The 18,823-nt window shown below is 54.8% G+C and overlaps 1 protein-coding gene across 1 annotated transcript in view; it reads left to right on the top strand.

Annotated features, from left to right (window-relative positions):
- The window catches only part of KDM5B (lysine (K)-specific demethylase 5B), a 41,576-nt gene that overhangs the window by 15,159 nt on the left and 7,594 nt on the right, over window positions 1-18,823 (top strand). The window contains 18 exon segments of the mRNA XM_015559884.1: window positions 3,754-3,831; window positions 4,831-4,953; window positions 5,978-6,148; window positions 6,445-6,579; window positions 7,329-7,425; window positions 8,587-8,696; window positions 9,345-9,503; window positions 9,929-10,048; window positions 10,611-10,769; window positions 11,731-11,912; window positions 13,077-13,239; window positions 14,650-14,769; window positions 15,574-15,768; window positions 16,623-16,804; window positions 16,957-17,081; window positions 17,775-17,925; window positions 18,024-18,138; window positions 18,459-18,814. Of these exon segments, the coding sequence (XP_015415370.1) occupies window positions 3,754-3,831; window positions 4,831-4,953; window positions 5,978-6,148; window positions 6,445-6,579; window positions 7,329-7,425; window positions 8,587-8,696; window positions 9,345-9,503; window positions 9,929-10,048; window positions 10,611-10,769; window positions 11,731-11,912; window positions 13,077-13,239; window positions 14,650-14,769; window positions 15,574-15,768; window positions 16,623-16,804; window positions 16,957-17,081; window positions 17,775-17,925; window positions 18,024-18,138; window positions 18,459-18,814 (2,741 nt within the window).

Here is an 18,823-nt window from a genome sequence, read left to right as displayed (position 1 = left end):
GGGGGTGTTTGAGTTTGATTTAGATCCGAGGGGATTTGGTTTGGAAGTTGGTTGGTGAGAGAGTAGAGGTCCCGTGGGAAGGACACTAGGGTAGGAATAAGAACATTTGGCTTCTGGTCTGTGTTCGTCGTTGTTGCTCAGGTGTGACAGTTTCACAGGTGAGGAGACTGTGCTGAGAGAAGTCAGTGACGGGCCTAAGATGTCACAGCCGTCAAAGGGCAGATGGAGGGATCCCACTCGGTGTTCTTCCAGCACCGAAACCAGGAGTCACCCGGCTTCTCATCTCCCCTCCCAGCTTCCCCCTGGCCATCCAAACACAACTGCAGGGAAATCAGTTAAGATCCTAAGATGCACATATATGACATCATCATACCACTTCTTTTAATTTTTTCCTAGATTTCAATTTTTCCCCATCACCATTTATTCCCCTATACCCTCTCCTACCTCCCTCTTCCCCCCGCCATTCCCACACTGTTGTCCATGTCCATGAGTTTTGTTTTGCTCAAAGTACCATGTCTTTTGTCTATTATATTTGTCTATAATTTTTAAAAATATATATATTTGTATTGATTTCAGAGAAAAAGGGAGAGGGAGAGAGAAATAGAAACATCAACGATGAGAGAGAATCATGGATCGGCTGCCTCTCGGACGTCCCCCACCGGGGATCGAGCCCGCAACCTGGGCCTGTGCCCTTGACCAGAATCGAACCTGGGACCCTTCAGTCCACAGGCCGACGCTCTATCCACTGAGCCAAACCAGCTAGGGCTGCCTATAAAATTTTAAATACGCCTTCATTCGTTTAGCTTATCAGTGTGTCTGAGCTTACACATTGCATGTCTGTTCATTGGTCGGCTGGCTCATTTGTGTGGGAACTCCTGGCTCATCAGTTTCACTGACCACTGTGGAGCCCAGGCGTTTGAGTTCTGAGAAGCTCTTCTGGTCATGCGAAAGCCCAGCCAACTGGGCTGCCCAGGCAGGGCGCCTTCCAGATCTCTAATATTTAGAAATTAAAACATTAAGTCGTTCTGTGAAACTGGACGGATACTTTTGCCAGGCCTGTTCTATCTGTAGTCACCGTTTTCACAGGTGTTCTGATCCTTCGGCCCTTGTTATTTTAATGCCACGCGTGTTTGCAGATGATTGTGTTGGTATTTTCGGGATCATTTCGGTGGTAGGACTTTAGGGAACGCTGGTTTGTAAGAAGTGGTGTGTAAAGGTGTTGGCCCTTCACAAACAGGTCAGGAATGGACTGATTGGTGAAAGGAGACAGCACACGAAGGGCTGCTTTTAAAACCTGGGCAGACAGTTTGCTGGAAGGACAGATGGACGGGGAGTCCTTAGGGGTTCTCTGTGGGCAGCTGATTTCCGGGTTCGGGCTGAGGACCTGGGAGGACCTTTTGGCAGGTCCCGGGGAACCTCGTCTTGTCAGCGAGATGCCAGGGGCCACCTTTCCTTTCTGTGCTTGAACCAAGACAGCTGACGCTGCAGCTGACGGACGGTGGGAGATGGGAAAACCCGGCTTACTTCTATGAAGCCAGACCCAAAGAATTGGAAAATGTGTGCGAAATAAAACAATGCCACCGTTTTTTGCTTAATAAATGAATTTTTAAAATGTCTTCATTTCTGATGGGATAAAGATGAATAGCTGTTTCTCATACAAATTCAGGCTCTTTGAAGTCCTCAGCTTTTAAGTTTAAAAAGGGTCCTGCCCTGGCTGGTGTGGCTCAGTGGATAGAGCGTCGGCCTGCGGACTGAGGGTCCCGGGTGTGATGCTGGTCCAGTGTGCATGCCTGTGTTGGGCGCTCGATCCCTGGTGGGGTGGGGCGGGGCTGCAGGAGGCAACCTATCGGTGATTCTTTCTCATTATAGACGTTTCTGTCTCTCCCTCCTCTGAAATCAGTAAAAAATATATTTTTAAAAGGGAGGGGGGTGTCCTGAGGCCCAAACTTTGAGAACGGTTGTATTAGTAAAAAGGGAAAGTTGCTTAGGCAGAGGCTTGCCTGTAGGAAAGATGCCGCGCTCGCTCTTCCCTGGAAGAGGCCGTGGTGGAGCCGGGGCCGGTTTGGTAAAGGCTTTGGCTGGTTACCCATCTGTTGCTCCATGAAGAGAAAAATAAAATTCTGTGTGGCCAGGAGCAGCTGGAAAGTTGAAGCCGGCCCCTTAGGCTCCTTCTGTCATTTCATTAGTTTTATTCACTTCGTGAGCCGCGTGGTTATTAACCTCGCCCCCTCGCACTCAGATTTCCTCCGTTGTCCCCGCGGCCCCTCCGGGGGCAGGACCCGTCCGGCTGCCCTGTTCATGGAGCTGCCGCGGCTCTTCAGGCTCTTCCTGGCGGTGACGGTTTCTCAGGCTCTTCCTTGTTTTGAGGGTACTGACCGACTGGGTGTTTTGTAGGAATTTATTTGATGTTTTTCTCGTGGTGAGACTGGGTCTGTGAGCAGCTGAGTATTTTCTAAAGGGACATCTGTCTTTCCTGTTGTCTGTGCATTTAAACATTAAAGCTGTGGGAGTTTCTGTATCGTCTTAATGAGGGGAAACCAGGCTACAGTGTGAACCTCAGTTGCTACAGTTACCATCTAAGTAAGGAGTCGCTGTGTTTTCACTAAACAGTTTCTCTTTGTTTACAAAGTTTTGTCACTAAGTTGTCTTGATTGGCAACCTTTTAGCAGTCAGCTTCTGATTTTCTGGTTTTCACCTTTAGCTCTAAAGCAACGTTTAAATGTAACTTCCTATGGCCCTGGCTGGGCAGCCCAGTTGGTTAGAGCATCCTCCTGATACCCCAAGGTTGTGAGTTCCATCCCCAGACAGGGCACATACAAGAATCAACCAGTGGCCCTGGCCGGTTTGGCTCAGTGGATAGAGTGTTGGCCTGTGGACTCGAGGGTCCTGGGTTCGATTCCGGTCAAGGGCACATGCCCGGGTTGCGGGCACATCCCCAGTAGGGGTGTGCAGGAGGCAGCCAATCAATGAATCTCTCTCATCATTGATGTTTCTATCTTTCCCTCGCTGATATCAATAAAAAAAAATTTAAAAAAAGAATCAACCAATGAATGCATGAATAAATGGAACAACAAATCGATGTCTCTCCCTTTCTCTCTAAAATCAATAAAGTAAAAAAAAAAAAAATTAACTGTCCTAATCAGAATCTTTACTTGCCCAGTGGCATCTCTTGAACACCAGTAGCGCTGTTTGATGAAGCCGTTGTCCCACTGACGGTAACGTGTCTGTCTGTAGAGCCAAATGAAGCCCCATTCTTTTCTTTCTTTTTTTAAAAATATATTTTATTGATTTTTTTACAGAGGGGAAGGGAGAGGGAGAGGGAGTTAGAAACATCGATGAGAGAGAAACATTGATCAGCTGCCTCCTGCATACCCCCTACTGTAGGGGATGTGCCCACAACCAAGGTACATGCTCTTGACCGGAATCGAACCCGGGACCCTTGAGTCCGCAGGCCGACGCTCTATCCACTGAGCCACACCGGTCAGGGCTGAAGCTCCGTTCTTGAGTCCAGGCTGCTGTGACCAGGTTGATCCCCCTCCACCTGCGGCCTGTGAGACCTGGACCATTGAGTGAGGCTCAAGCAAGCTTCCCTCCGGGCAGGGGTGTCTTGTTTATAGCGAATGCGATTGGAAAGGAAAGGAAAGAACCTAGAAGTATCCGTTGAAACGCTCGGGCCCAGGGTTTTAATTGAAAACGATTTTTAAATGCCAGAATTATAAATTCTTGTAACAAAAGCCTTTGCTTCGTCCCCAGGATTGGCAGCCACCGTTTGCATGTGATGTCGACAAGCTCCACTTCACGCCCCGGATCCAGAGGCTGAACGAGTTGGAGGTGCTGTCTTCACTGCTGTGCTGGGTCCTGGGTCCTGGGGGGAGGAGGGAGCCCCTGCCAGAGGCCCCCCCACAGGGCTAGTGGTTTTAGTGAAACTGAAGTATGGCCAAATCACCGAAAATCATGGTCAAGAAAGTGGCAACGAGGCCTTTACAGCAAATCCATTTTCATTGAAAACACCGATTTTTGTCCCTGGCTGGCCGATTCTTTCATTGAATCCACATTTGGTGGCAACCCCTCGAATTTGGGTTTTGAAGGAATGTCCTTTGAGAACCATCTAAAGGGAGAGACCTTCAGCTCTGGCTTCCTTCCAAATGCATATCTCACCCCAGTTTGCTAGCACATTGTTTCCCGAGGAGTGAGCAGGGGGCTCTAGAGAGGAGCAGTGTGTCTCAGCGCCGTCTGCTGGGACCCTCACTGCCGGGCGCGCAGGGCTTGGGGTGGGAACGGAGGAGGCGGGGTGTTCACCGTCATGGTTTGCTGACCTGGTTTTTGTTTTGAACCAAACCATATTTTGTTTTTCTCTACTAAGCAAATGTTCTTCACTTCATGGGAACGGGTGTGCACTGGATTCTGTGGGTCCTGGTGGTGGTGGTACTCGGTGTGCATTTTTGAGTTGAACTCGGACGGCAGGAGATAGGCAGAGCCCCGGGGTCTGGGAAGGTGTTGGGAAGGTCTTTAAGTGCCTGCGTGGTGAAAGGATGGAGGGAGCGTGTGGAAGCTTACTTGTCCTAACAGCACTGCGTCCCGTGCCCTGGCAGGAAGCGCTTTCAGAGCCTGCGGGTGCTGGGGGCGGCCTTTCGGGGTGCTTCCCTTTTGCGGGCACACGGTAGGAGTGGAATTAAATTTTTGTTGAGTTAATATTTAATCATTTAACCAGTTTTATTTTGTATCTTTTTGACAGTTTCCCTATTGAATTCAAAAGTGTTTTTGCACTTAAATATTGTAAGAATGAAAAGACCTTAACATAAGATTGAAACACAATTCTTTGTCGTTTAGGCTCAAACCCGTGTGAAACTGAATTTCCTGGACCAGATCGCCAAGTACTGGGAGCTGCAGGGAAGTACTCTGAAGATCCCGCACGTGGAGAGGAAGATCCTGGACTTGTTTCAGCTCAACAAGGTAAAGGCGGACGAGCGTCCCCCATGGAGTCCTCGTTCTGACAGGAGGACGGGGTCTTTGCCTTGAGGCGCAAACTTATGGTTAAAATGTGTCCCATGAAATTCTTCATTCAGCGAGTGGATTGGGCTCTTACTTGGCAGATCTTTAAAGCCTTACCTTGTGAAATATTTTGCTGCCACCCGTGGGTTTTTTTGTTTTTTGTTTTTTTAAATATATTTTTATTGGTTTCAGAGAGGAAGGGAGAGGGGGGGAGAGAGAAACATCAGTGATGAGAGAATTGTCAGTTGGCTGCCTCCTGCACGGCCCCCACTGGGGATTGAGCCCGTACCCCCGGCGTGTGCCCTGACCGGAATCGAACCCGGGACCCTTCAATCCACAGGGGTCAGCGCATGTCATAGCGAGCGGTTGAACTCCCGCCCGAGGGGACATTTGCACGTTAGGCTTTTATTAAATAGGAAGGACAACTGAGCTCAGAGAACATTGACGGAGCTAAAAAGTCCGAGTCCTTTAATACCTTAACTTAAGGTTCCAGTCTGAAGTCTGCGTTCTTCCTACAAAACCCCTGCCTTCCTCCCTGCTTCGTAGCTTATGGAGATTTAAAGGGTCCCTGAGTCGGACCTTCTTTAGAGAGAGATTTCGTTGTGAATCCAGTGCTTCACCCCAGAAAGTCTTCGCTGCTCTGGGGAAGTGGCTTTCGGGGTGCAGAGCGATTATGGAATATGCTGTCAAAAGCGAGGTTTTAATTTTCTGGCTTAAAAATAACAGTGTAGCCCTGGCCGGTGGCTCGGTTGGTTGGAGCATCGTCCCTACACCCAAAGCTTGCGAGTCGGGTTCCGTCAGGGCATATGCTTAGGTTGGGATTTGGGAAGGATCCTTTAAGGAAGTCGTGTGTGTTTCCTTTTGGCTCAGGAAGCGTGTCTTTAGAAGATCCCCACGGCCCAGAGCATTGTGCTTTGGCGTCACACGTCGGCACGAGGGAATTAGAAGGGGGTGTTCTGATTTCTCTTGCTGTTTCATTGAACAGTTAGTTGCAGAAGAAGGTGGATTTGCAGTTGTTTGCAAGGATAGAAAATGGACCAAAATTGCCACCAAGATGGGGTTTGCTCCTGGCAAAGCCGTGGGCTCCCACATCAGAGGGCATTACGAGCGAATCCTCCACCCCTACAACCTGTTCTTGTCTGGAGACAGTTTGAGGGTGAGTATCGGGGGGCCCGACTCTGTCGTATTTCACTGATGATCCGCACGTTGTCTCCACGGGAATGAAAAGGCCTCGATTATGTGTGGCAGACGCTGCTTGTAAGACTTTGTTTTGTGTCTGTGTGTGTGTGTCTGTGTGTATGAGGCTGGCCAGTGTGGACTTTGTGTTTATTTGGATTTTAAAAAATGGCAGGCCTGTTATGTATGTAATAAGTAATTGCTAAATAGACCTTTAAAATTCCAGTGAAATTGTCTGCTATTTAAAAAGGGGGCGATTCTTGTGTTTCATTCTAGTGTCTGCAGAAGCCAAACCTGGCCACAGACACGAAGGACAAGGAGTACAAGCCCCACGACATTCCCCAGAGGCAGTCTGTGCAGCCCGCGGAGACCTGCCCCCCGGCCCGGCGAGCGAAGCGCATGCGGGCAGAGGTGAGGGCCGGTGCGCGTCCGTCTGACCGGCTTCCGTCTGCCCCACACAGGCTCGCAGTCCAGCCGCCTTAGTCTTGCAGAGGTGCCGGCGGTGCTCTCGCTTCTGTATTGGGGGGACTGTGCTGCCGGAGGGCGAGGGATCCCTGAACCTGCTCTGGTTGATGCTGCCTGGACGGGCGGCTGCTTGTTAACGGTGCTGGGCAGGTGGCGTCCACACGAGGGCCCTGGGAGGAGCGAGGGGAGGGGAAGCTGGAAAGAACTTGTGATGGTCCTACCTGGGGAGGTTTTTTCTTAGAGACAATGACTGGTTGCCTCCCACGTGCACCCGATGGGGCTGAGAGACTTGCGGCTGAGGTTTGTGCCCTGGGCCGGGAATCAAGCCGGGACCCTCCGTCCGCAGGCCGGGCTCTGACCGCGGAGCCAGTCTGACCGGGGCCTTTACAAAAATGGGGACATCAGGTAACAGTGAAGCTGTTCTCGTGTTTCCGAGAAAGGAGCATGGAGCCTGGCAGTCACTGATGGCGGCTTTGGGGAGGGAGCCCCGACTGCCAGGAGTGTGAGGACCCAGGAGGAGGCCCCGCTGCCTCACCCATTTCCTCAGCCATCGTCATCTCCAGGGCGGAGAGGGACGCTGGCTGCCATGGTGATGAACAGTTTATGGGATGGTAGCCACTTTGGGACTCCAGGTGGAGTTTAGGGTTACTTGTTTTTAAAGGACATATTTATGTGTGTGACAACTGTTTTTCAAGGCCATGAATATTAAAATAGAACCGGAAGAGACAGCAGAAGCCAGAACTCACAATCTGAGGCGTCGAATGGGTTGTCCAACTCCGAAATACGAAAACGGTAAGAAAGCTGACCCGTGAATAGGGATAGTACAGAGGAAGCAAGTAAAAACCAGGTTTTGTTTGTTATGAAGAAAACACGGTGGCAGCTGTGCCCTAGTCATTGCTGGGCTCAGGTCCTTCTCCCCGTGACGTGCCAGGTAGCAGGCAGACGAGGCACCTGGGCGCGTAGCTGCTGCTCTGAAACGCGGCTCCGCAGCTGTGGAGGAGCAGTGGTTTGTGCCTGGGCTGATGTCCGACGGGTGTGTTTCCACTGGGCAGCAGACCTGCTGTCTGAGTCTGAATTCTGGTGGAAAGTCGTTGGCCTGGCCTTGCCGGATGCCACGCTCTGAGGTGTAGGCTTGGGACTCACAGGTGGAGCCCTGTGTCCTGGACAGGCAGTCACAGACCTGGATCCTGGTGATGGGCGAGTGAGAGGAGGCAGTGCGTGTAATGAAGTGATTTTTAAAAACACAGACCAAGCCCCGGCTCGGCCGCTGACTAGTTTATGACTGTAGAAAGAGTCCTTGACGGCCTTTAATATGTTTTCTTTTCTTTGGAATGGATTTGTTGCAAAGGGTTATAGTTTGTGGAAAGCATGTAGCACGGTGCCCCCCACAGGGCAGTTCACGCAGCTGTGTTTTCGCCACAATTCCTGGGACAGGCAGTGGAGGCGAGGCAGGTGGTCGTGGAGGCTGGTCCAGTTGCAGGAGGCCCACGGGCAGGTCGCCAGGCTCCCGCAGGCAGGGCCACGAGGGCTGCTCGACACAGTGTGTGTCGTCGGGGTGCTTTCCCTTTTTTACTGGTTATTGGGGTGACACTGGTTCGTAAAGTTACATCGGGCTCAGGTACACGTCCCCGATCATCGTCTGCGTCTGGTATTGTGTCTCCACCCCACTCACCAGCCCAGCCTCCCCCGTTTCCATTTTCCCCCTTCGCCCTCTCCTGCCTCCCTCACCCTCAGCACATGTTGTTTCAAACGGTTAAAACCTGAGCAGCATCTGTACCCACAGCGTGGATAGGAATGGGGTGGGAGTTTGCATTTTATCCTCATGAGCTGAACACAGTGCGCTGGGCGGGAAGAAACGGGAGGCCAGCTCGCGTCCGGTGTGCGTTGGGGCGGGTGGGGGGCCGAGGAGGCGGAGCGCAGACAGACAGAGCTCACGCGGACGACTTCTTGCAGAGAAAGACGTGAAGAGCAGCATCAAGCAAGAACCCGTCGAGAAGAAAGAGCACCTTCTAGAAAGTGAGAGGGAGAAACCCAAGAGTCGGCCTAAGAAAACCACCAGTGCTGTGAGTTGACATCGTTAGCACTCACCCAAGTGTGTCCTTCGTGCTTAGCCTGCTCGCTCGCTCGGGGTCTGAGACTGGAAAGACCTTCTCTGGTCAGTGTAGCGTTTGAGCTTGTAAATGAGGAGACGCACGGGTATGAGCACTGAGCCGGGGAGCTGGTGACGCAGAGTTGCTCAGGCCTCACGAGCTCCTCCAAGATCAAACCAGGCGGGTGTTGCCCGGCCGGTGTGGCTCAATGGTGAGCGTCGACCTACCTGGTATGAGCCAGGAGGTCAGGGTTGGATTCCCAGTCAGGGCACAGGCCCGGGTTGTGGGCTGGATCCCCAGTGGGGGGCGTGCAGGAGGCAGCGATCCATGATTCTCTCTCATCGTTGACATTTCTATCTCTTCCTCTCCCTTCCTCTCTCTGAAATGAACTCAGATACATTTTTTAAAAAATCGAGCAGGTGATTGATTCCAGCTCAGAAGGGAAACGGAGGCGTGGGGAGCAGGTGCTGGGCAGCCTGCGTGTGCACCGGGCCCTGGCGGGGGCGGGGGCGCGGGCGCGTTCGTAGCAGGGAGAGGCTGGGTCATACCTGTGACCAGTGAGTTCTCAGAATCTCACGAAGTCCGATGGACTCCCGTGCCTGTGCCCCGTCCTGGCTGCAGGTGGACCTGTACGTCTGCCTCCTGTGTGGCAGCGGCAGCGATGAGGACCGGCTGCTCCTGTGTGACGGGTGTGACGACAGCTACCACACCTTCTGCCTGGTCCCGCCCCTGCACGACGTGCCCAAGGGAGACTGGCGGTGTCCTAAGTGCGTGGCCCAGGTGAGGAGGAACAGCGGGCGGGGCGGACGTGCCAGGCTGTCCGCTGCCTCTGGGTCCAACGTGGCCTTTGGGGATAACGTCCTAGAGGAACTGGGCTGCCTCTGCACAGGGAGGCGCCTTCTCACAGCTGAGCCGGAGCAGGAAGCAGGAGAAGGTTAATCACTACACGGGGAGCGTTTCCACTGAATAAGACACTGTGCGCTCTTGGCAGAAGTTCTCAAACACTGCACGACTTTAACAAAGTGATTCTATAATCTGTAGGTCACCACGGCTAACGTTTGGATGTATATTCACCCAGACTTCTTTCTGTTTTAAACGAGTGGAATTATATTACTTAAGCAGCTTTAGTAATCTGCTTTTCGGGGTGTGTGTGCATGTGTATATACATATATGTGTATGTATAAATTGTTATTATTTTTGGGCAGGAGTGTAGTAAGCCACAAGAAGCTTTTGGCTTTGAGCAAGCGGCCAGAGACTACACCCTCCGAACCTTTGGGGAAATGGCAGACGCGTTCAAGTCTGACTACTTCAGCATGCCAGTCCACGTACGTACATAGTTACTGCTTCGGCGGAGGGTTTGAATAACTTTCTGAAAAGGTGGGTCTGAAGGCGAATTTGAGATGGCACTTACCTCTGGTCGCCGTGGTCTTGCCCAGGGACACCTGTAATTTGTTTAGTGGCATTAAAATTAAATACATTTTTATTGATTTCAGAGAGGAAGGGAGAGGGAGCGAGAGAGAGAGAGAAACTAATGAGGGAGAGAGAAACATTGATCGGCTGCCTCCTGCACGCCCCCCACTGGGGATCCAGCCTGCAACCCAGGCATGTGCCCTTGACCGGAGTCGAACCCGGGATCCTTCAGTTGCAGGACTACGCTCTGTCCACTGAGCCTCACCACCCAGGGCGAGAAACATGAATGCTTAACCATCGTTACTCCTTTAATAACGAAATAGCAGGACTGTCCGGACTCCAAGGTGGAGCGGAGAGAGGCATGTCCCTTACTGGGTCCTGGGCCCCTGTCACTGAGCATCTGGTCAGGTTGGCGGCCGGCCGTGCGCGTCTGCAGAAATGCCTTTCTTCTCCTGCTTATTATGGTTTTGTCTCCAGATGGTTCCCACTGAACTGGTTGAGAAGGAATTTTGGCGGCTGGTCAGCACGATTGAAGAAGACGTCACCGTCGAGTACGGAGCCGATATTGCCTCCAAGGAGTTTGGCAGCGGCTTCCCTGTCCGCGACGGGAAGGTCAAACTCTCCCCTGAGGAGGAGGTGGGTGCCGGGGGGAGCACCTGCCTTTCGAGGACCTGCTGGTGAGCGTGTGCCTGCCCTGTGGGCGGCTTCCTGGGCCAGGGGCCGCCTCACTGCAATAGGTGCCGCTTGGGACTCGGGCTGCTGGTTCCATTTCCGATTGGTTGGCTGGAAGCGACTGGTGACTACTTTCAGGAAAACCTTAAGTACCAGGCTTTCAATGTTTTCAAGAAAAATAGGAAGAACCCACAAGGAATCCTGGTCCCCTCTGTGCCACTGCCCGGGGACGACCTGGGACAGTGACTTTGCTCCCTTGGCCTTCAGGTGCTCCACCCTGGGCTTCTCTTTCTGAAGGAAATCTGAGGGGTTGGGGCCAGACCTACTTGTCTTTGAATTTTAAAGTTTGAGTCCATTATTTTCCCCACTAGCGAGCTCCTAGCATGGTTTCTGTTCTATCCTAGTAAGAAGTCAGATCTGTTTGGGGGTCAACTTCCTTGAAATCTAATATTTGCACGGAAAAGTACGCAACTACATGTGCACTTGATGAGTTTTTACCAGTTGAATCCTCCGTCTGGCAGCACAGGAGGATCCTGGACGTCACCCCGTTCTCCCCGCAGCTGCTCCTGCCCTCTGCTCCCCGCCTCCCGTCTCAGACGACCCCTCCCCCCACACACTGTCCTGACTGCAGCGCCGTAGGGTCATGTGCCGTTTTTTTTTAACTTTATGCAAAAGCACTCGTGTTGTCCGTACTCTCCCGCAGTCACATTAGGAGCGCGGGTGGGACCCCGGCCTGTGCTGTGGGCGTCGTTTGTGTGACGTGCCAGAGCCGCCTGTGGCGCCCGAGGGTCAGCAGAGGGGCTTCTCCCTCCCACCCAGCGTTTTTATTTCGAAGGAGACTGTGTTCACCGTCGTTTTAAACGAGCGCAGTTGAAAATGTGCGGCTGCTGTAGCTGAGCCTCGTGCTTTTGATCGCTGCCTGCAGGAATACCTGGACAGCGGCTGGAACTTGAACAACATGCCGGTGATGGAGCAGTCGGTCCTGGCCCACATCACGGCCGACATCTGCGGCATGAAGCTGCCCTGGCTGTACGTGGGCATGTGCTTCTCCTCCTTCTGCTGGCACATCGAGGACCACTGGAGCTACTCCATCAACTACCTGCACTGGTGAGCGCGCCAGGCCCCCGGGCAGCGCTCCAGCCGCTGAATCCTCCCGTCTCTTAACTGTGCGTGAAGAGTGATGACCTGTGTTGTTTCTCCTTAAGATTTTCCCTGCTGTGGGAACAGGCGTCCTAACACGTTGAGGAGGCGGCTCCAGGGAGCCCAGGAGCCCCCGAGATCGCGCACCCGCTACCTTCAAGTCTGACGTGTTTGAGGGGCGGGCAGTTGTCAAAGGCTTTCCTCACGGAGAGCTGAGCGGAGCCTCGGGGTCCCTGTGGAAGCCCCTCTACCTTTGGGGGCGTGTGGCGTGTGGCGAGTGGAGGGTAGGCACGCGGTGCCCTCCAGGTCCTGGGACGTCCCGCTGCTGTTGGTGGTGCTGGTTCTGGCCTCGCCACAGAATCCAGTGGGCCCCCCGCCCCCCAGGAGGGTGAAGGCTGGGGCCGCTTCTCAGCTCTTCATCCAGAGCCGTTTCCCACATCTGTCCTCCCCTCCGCATTTCCCTTTCCTCAGATTTGGAGATCTGTCACTCAGTAAATCCCACCACCAGGAGCGAAGGATGTAGCCAGAGAGGGCTAGTCACATAGTGGTAGCCTGTCTGTCCTGCTTCCCTAGGGCCCAGGCAGGGCTCGGGGCTGTAACGTGAGGGTTGCATCTACCATTCCTCACAGGGATGCCTAGGGTCAGTGTTTGACGGTGTAAAGTGCTTTGAAGAGTAAGCTCTTGAGGATGCTAATTGCCCTAGTAGGGTTTGCTCCCTGCAGAACGGACAAGGTAAAGGGAGATGGAGAGCTGTCCTTCCTTGTCAGCCTAGGAAATTGTGGCAACCCGATACCCTACACTACGTGACACCTGATATTCCCAGGGGTTCTAGATACCTGCCTTTCTAAAGGGCCAGACAGAGTGGGGAGGACAGGGATCTCAGGGGAAAGCCCGTGTCCAGCCTCCGTGCCTGGAGGGAAAACGCACCCGCAGGGACGGTCACATTTCCGTCCCCAGGTGACCCCAGGTGACCCCAGGTGACCCCGGGGTGCGTGTCCTGTGGCGACTGCCTGGCCGTCCTGTGTTGACGTTGCAGGTTGATTCTGTGAATGTGTGTGATTTGAAGAAGCGACTGAAAGGTCGTGGTTGCATGTTTTTTGAGATGGATTGGTTTTTCTAATCTGTTCCCAGGGGTGAGCCCAAAACCTGGTACGGCGTCCCCGGATACGCGGCCGAACAGCTGGAGAGCGTCATGAAGAGGCTGGCGCCCGAGCTCTTCGTGTCCCAGCCGGACCTGCTGCACCAGCTGGTGACCATCATGAACCCCAACACCCTGATGACGCATGAAGTGCCCGTACGTCTCAGCCCCCCTCTTGCTTCACACCCGGGGCGCTGGGTCCGCGGGGGCTGGGGGTGCCTGGCCGGCGATGCTGTTGGGTGGGTTTGGTACGGCATGGGGGACCCTCGGCCGTAAGAGGCTTTCTCTGTGTCCATCCATTCACAGTCACGCAGCTTCACCATTTAACTCTCCTTCCATTTATACCTCCTTCCTCCCTGCAACGAGGCAAAACCTTAAATAGTCCACGTCACCTGTCAGCATAAATCCCTGGGGAAAAGGCTAGATCCTGTTACAGTCAGAACTGAACTCTAACGTCAGAATCCACACTGTCCCTGCTCTAAAAATGGCTAATTGAACCTATAGGACCTTAATTTTCAACGACGAACTGAAAATAACGTGTTTGGTAGATGATGGTTACGTTAACCCCCCACCCCTCATTAAGCTTTATTAATTTATTAATTTATCTATCTACCTGTTGATCTATTGTTTTAAGAGCACGTTTATTCAGCTGGGGACGCGTAACAAGGGAGGGCTCAGGCTAGAGCAGTGATGGCGAACCTGTTGAGCTCCGCGTGTCAGCATTTTGAAAAATCCTAACTTAACTCTGGTGCCGTGTCACATATAGAAATTTTTTGGTATTTGCAACCATAGTAAAACAAAGACCTACATTTTTGATATTGTTTTATATATTTAAATGCCACTTAACAAAGAAAAATCAACCACAAAAATGAGTTCGCGTGTCGCCTCCGACACGTGTGTCAGGTTCGCCATCACTGGGCGAGAGGAAGAGAGGGCGTGGCGGGCTTGGCTGGCTGGAAAGGGGGCATTGAAGTCAGGCTCAAGGGGCGAGTCGGATGAGCTGCTGCTGCTCACTGCACCCCTGGGTGCATGTCTCCTGGGAACCCTAGAGTTAGGAGATGAGTGCCTGTGGGGGAGCACAGTCCACCGGCAGCACCACGACCAGCTGAGCCACGCCGGCCGGACCAGGCTGAGCTTATTTTAGAAAATAGGTTCTTTTTTATTGATTAGAGAGAGAGAGAGAGAGAGAAACATCAATGATGAGAGAGAATCATTGATCGGCTGCCTCCTGCACGCCCCCTCTGGGGGATTGAGCCCACAACCCGGGCGTGTGCCCTGACCGGGAATCGAACCAGCAGCCTGTTCTGGTTTAATGACATAGGACACTCTTCACCGTGGCTGCATTAGAAAGCGGTGTCCTGACCCGGGATGTAGCCATGATTCCTTTCAGATCCCCCACAGCCCTGTGATTGGGCCCTGCTCTGTCCTGTGTCCCACCGCAGTGGTGTGGGCTGTTTCTTCTGGCTCCCTTTTGATTAGTGGAAAGCCACCCTTCGAGGAGTCTAGTCCGGTCCAGTCCAGATGGTCTTCCGTGAGCACGTCACTGAACCCCCGTGTGTCCCGCAGGTTTACCGGACGAACCAGTGTGCCGGGGAGTTCGTGATCACGTTCCCGAGGGCCTACCACAGCGGCTTCAACCAAGGCTTCAACTTCGCCGAAGCCGTCAACTTCTGCACGGTGGACTGGGTAGGGCGACGCCGCAGCCTCTGCTGCAGCTGGGCGTGCAGAACGCTCTGCGGGCAGTTGCTTGCTTAACCTGTTGCCGCTCGGGAGGCTGGTCTGCCGGGAGCTGACCGCCCGCGAGACCAGGCGCTCGCACACGTTGTACTTGGCTTGCCCGTCCGGCCTGTACTGAGCCCTCTGCTCGGTCCAGCGGACAGTTGTTTCCTCTTGATTTACATTTTGACGGCAGCTCAGTATCTCATTGCAAACCGATGACAGTCCAGCCTTCGGACGGGTCCTTGCTGAGCACTCGCTCAGGGTCCCGGCAGCAGTTGTGGGGGTGCCTTTGGTCTCGGTTACTTGTGAAGCAGGGCTTTATGTCCGTGTTCGTGCTGCTCACTCACCAAGAAGAGGTGTCTGACGTACGTGTGACGTTAGCTCTAATGATGACGACGCTGCTCGTGGCTTCTGAGTGACGAGGCTCCTGCAGCTGGGACTGTGTGGTGTCGTTTGGAGCATTTCTGTCCCTGAAGGACGTTAGCCACGCCCCGCTCGGCACAGCTGCCCAGGAAATGTGTAAATCCATGGTTCCCACTAGGTTTTACCTTGTGAGCAGTGATGCATTGTTCACACACTGGGGCTCTGTAAGTGACTTTTTAATGAAGGCGACTCATGCCAGGTCTTGGGGATGCAAGGATATCAAGAGGCCCAAGGCTCCTAGAGCCGATATGTGGTCGGCAGGACCCAGAAGGTGACCTTGGGGATTGTGTAGCGAGGCCGGCGTCCTGGGCAGCAGGAAGGCGGCTCATGTGCTTTCCTGTCTCCCAGCTGCCCCTGGGCCGCCAGTGCGTGGAGCACTACCGCCTGCTGCACCGCTACTGCGTGTTCTCCCATGACGAGATGATCTGCCGCATGGCCGCCAAGGCCGGCGTGCTGGACGTGGTCGTGGCTTCCACCGTCCAGAAGGATATGGCCATCATGATCGAGGACGAGCGAGCTCTCCGAGAGACCGTCCGCAAACTGGTGAGGCTTCTGGAACCCCCCCCCCCGCCCCCAGCGTTGTGCTGTTTTAGCCAAGTTCTTAGGCACTTTAATACCGTTTATGAAGGTCACGTCAGTCTAGTTTCCAGTGGACATGGGTGAGTGGAACAACAGATGTCTGTCTCTCTCCCTTCCTCTCTCTCTAAAATACTAGTGGTTTTAAAAACCCACAAAAACAGAATAAGAGTGAAATAGAGGAGCCTGATGGTCCATGAGCTGACTTCACTCGGGTTGGGTTTGGGTCCAGGCCCAGATGAGGAGGAGGGAGGTGAAGGTTCGCTCTGTCACCGACGAGCGTCCTGGGTCTGGCCGTCACGGGTGCATCTGCAGGTGAAGTTCACCGGCTTCGGCCTTCGTTTTTCTCGACACCTTTTCCGTTCGCAGATGCTCTGTTGTGACTCGTCCTTTTCAGGGAGCGGGATCCCTTCAGATAACTTTTGGGGGGATGGGCTCTCGGCATCGCCCCTCTCGGCCGGTCCTGCTCGCCCGCCTCCTCCCTGTCCTCGTGCTGGGCCTCTGGGCTCCCCAGCGTCTTCCCCTGAAGCTGAAAGCACGCGTTTCCTTGGCTCTGCCCTCTGCCCCTTGGGGTAGAATAAGCAGCTGCTCTCGAGGGTTGTCATCCTGCTCATCACTGTTTTCTCACATCAAAACGTCCAGCAGCGAACGGGTCCTCCCCAGACGAGTGAGGCGGCCGCCGCCGCCGTGGTGGTCCTTGCCGCCTGGCATTCCCCACGGTGGGATCTGTGCGCGTGGTGGTCCGGCAGCCACTGCGTGCTCGGCTCGGGGCTGGTGGGTCCCACTGTCCCGCGGAGACCCCCACGCTCACTTTATTCCAGGGAGTCATCGATTCGGAAAGGATGGACTTTGAGCTGTTGCCGGACGACGAGCGTCAGTGCATCAAGTGCAAGACGACGTGCTTCATGTCGGCCGTGTCCTGTGCCTGCAAGCCCGGCCTGCTGGTGTGCCTGCACCACGTGCCCGAGCTGTGCTCCTGTCCTCCTGGCAAGTACAAGCTGCGGTGAGTAGGTTTTTTAAAAAAATTGCTTTAAGAAGATGGCTTTTTTCTGTGGAAAACACAGAATCTAATAAAAGCTCGGTGACATCCCTGGGCCAGGGCTGAAACATGTGTGTGAAACACCTGACTCTCCAAACCCCCGTGTCCGGCTGCAGGTACAGATACACCCTGGACGACCTCTACCCCATGATGAACGCGCTGCAGCTACGAGCCGAGTCCTACAACGAGTGGGCCGTGGCCGTGAGCGAAGCCCTGGAGGCGAAGCTGAGCAAGAAGAGGAGTACGTGTCCAGACCGCGGCCGGCGCGTGGGCTGTGGCAGAGCCACGTCGGGGGCACAGCCGCGACCGTCCTGCCACCGGCTCACCCTGCACGAGCGGGAGGTTCAAACCGAGGGACGGGGAGACCCCCCGCATCCCAGAGGGGCCCTGATGGGGGGCCGTGCATGATGGTGCTTCATGCCGGCCATGTGGCAGGGAGCAGAGTGACCTTCACCTCTTCGTCTCAGAAATAAAAGTATTTCACGTTTTACACGGAACCTTAGGACGTCCCGATAAAGGCGGCACCTCTGAAGGGCTGGTGGTCAGGTCCTGGTCTCTCAGCAGCCTCCTGCCTCAGTGTCACCGGGCTTCCCTGGCTGAGCTGCACGGGCTGCGCCTTGGTGTTCAGGGCCGGCCCTGGGCCCTGCCTGTGAGCACACGCTACCTGCCCGCTGCAGAGGCTCCGTCAGGGTTGGCACTGACTTTGCTTTGATAAGCCAGCTGCTTTCCCTGTGAGCGTTTCCGCTCTAAAGGGTCCCGTGCTGAAGGGCACCTCTGGGCGCTTGTTGGGAACACCCCACGCCGAGTGTCACCGGGCAGGGCTGCGAAGCATCGCGGGTGCTCAGAGCAGAGCTGTTGCCGGCGGGCTCCCCTCTGCACATCCGTCTGGGCTGAGACGCGATGGCCACAGGCGGCGCCTTCCCTCCGTTCCTAGGCCTCGCCAGCCTGAAGGCTCTGATCGAAGAGTCAGAGATGAAGAAGTTCCCGGACAACGACCTCCTGCGCCACCTGCGCCTGGTCACGCAGGACGCGGAGAAGTGCGCCTCTGTGGCCCAGCAGCTGCTCAACGGGAAACGGCAGACCAGGTGTGTGCCTGGGACCGCTGGCCGTGGGGGGAGCGGTGGTGGATCCGGGAGGGGGCGCGGGGTGTCCTCACGTGGCTTCCCGGCCCGTGTCTCCACAGATTCCGATCTGGGGGCGGAAAGTCCCCGAACCAGCTGACGGTGAGCGAGCTCCGGCAGTTCGTGACGCAGCTGTACGCGCTCCCCTGCGCCCTCAGCCAGGCGCCGCTGCTGAAGGTAACGGCCCGGCGCCGGCAGGCCTGGGGTCGTGGCGACGTTGTCTTGAAGGTGCTGCGAGGGGCCCGGAGGGCTGTGTACAGAGAGAGCATAGGGGCTCTCGTAGCGGAGGGAAAGCCGCCGCCAGCTGCTCGTGGCGCTGGTCAGGGTCTTGTTTGAGTCCCTCGTCTCAGCGGTCAGTTAGTGTGTGTTCCCTCGTTTACCCGTATTCTCCCTGAAACCCAGCGAGGTGACACGGGCGCCTGGCCGTGCGCGGGGAGGTCTGAGTGGGGAAGACACTGACTGCAGTCACAGCGCTGATGGGCAGCCGGTGCTTGCAGGACCTCCTGAGCCGCGTGGAGGATTTCCAGCAGCAGAGCCAGAAGCTGCTCTCCGAGGAGGCGCCCCGTGCGGCCGCGCTGCAGGAGCTGCTGGACGTCAGCTTTGAGTTTGACGTGGACCTCCCACAGCTCACGGAGGTGCGCGTCCGCCTGGAGCAGGCCCGCTGGCTGGAGGAGGTGCAGCAGGCGTGCCTGGACCCCAGCTCCCTCACCTTAGATGATATGAGGCGCCTCATAGACCTGGGGGTGGGCCTGGCCCCGTACGCAGCCGTGGAGAAAGCCATGGCCAGGCTCCAGGAGCTGCTCACAGTGGCCGAGCACTGGGACGACAAGGCCCGGAGCCTGCTCAGAGCCAGGTGAGCCGG

The sequence above is a fragment of the Myotis davidii genome, unplaced genomic scaffold (genome assembly GCF_000327345.1).
Source record: "Myotis davidii unplaced genomic scaffold, ASM32734v1 scaffold1915, whole genome shotgun sequence".
Lineage (NCBI taxonomy): Eukaryota > Metazoa > Chordata > Mammalia > Chiroptera > Vespertilionidae > Myotis > Myotis davidii.
The sequence above is the reverse complement of the archived record's forward strand: the minus strand, read 5'-3'. Positions and strand labels throughout refer to the sequence as shown.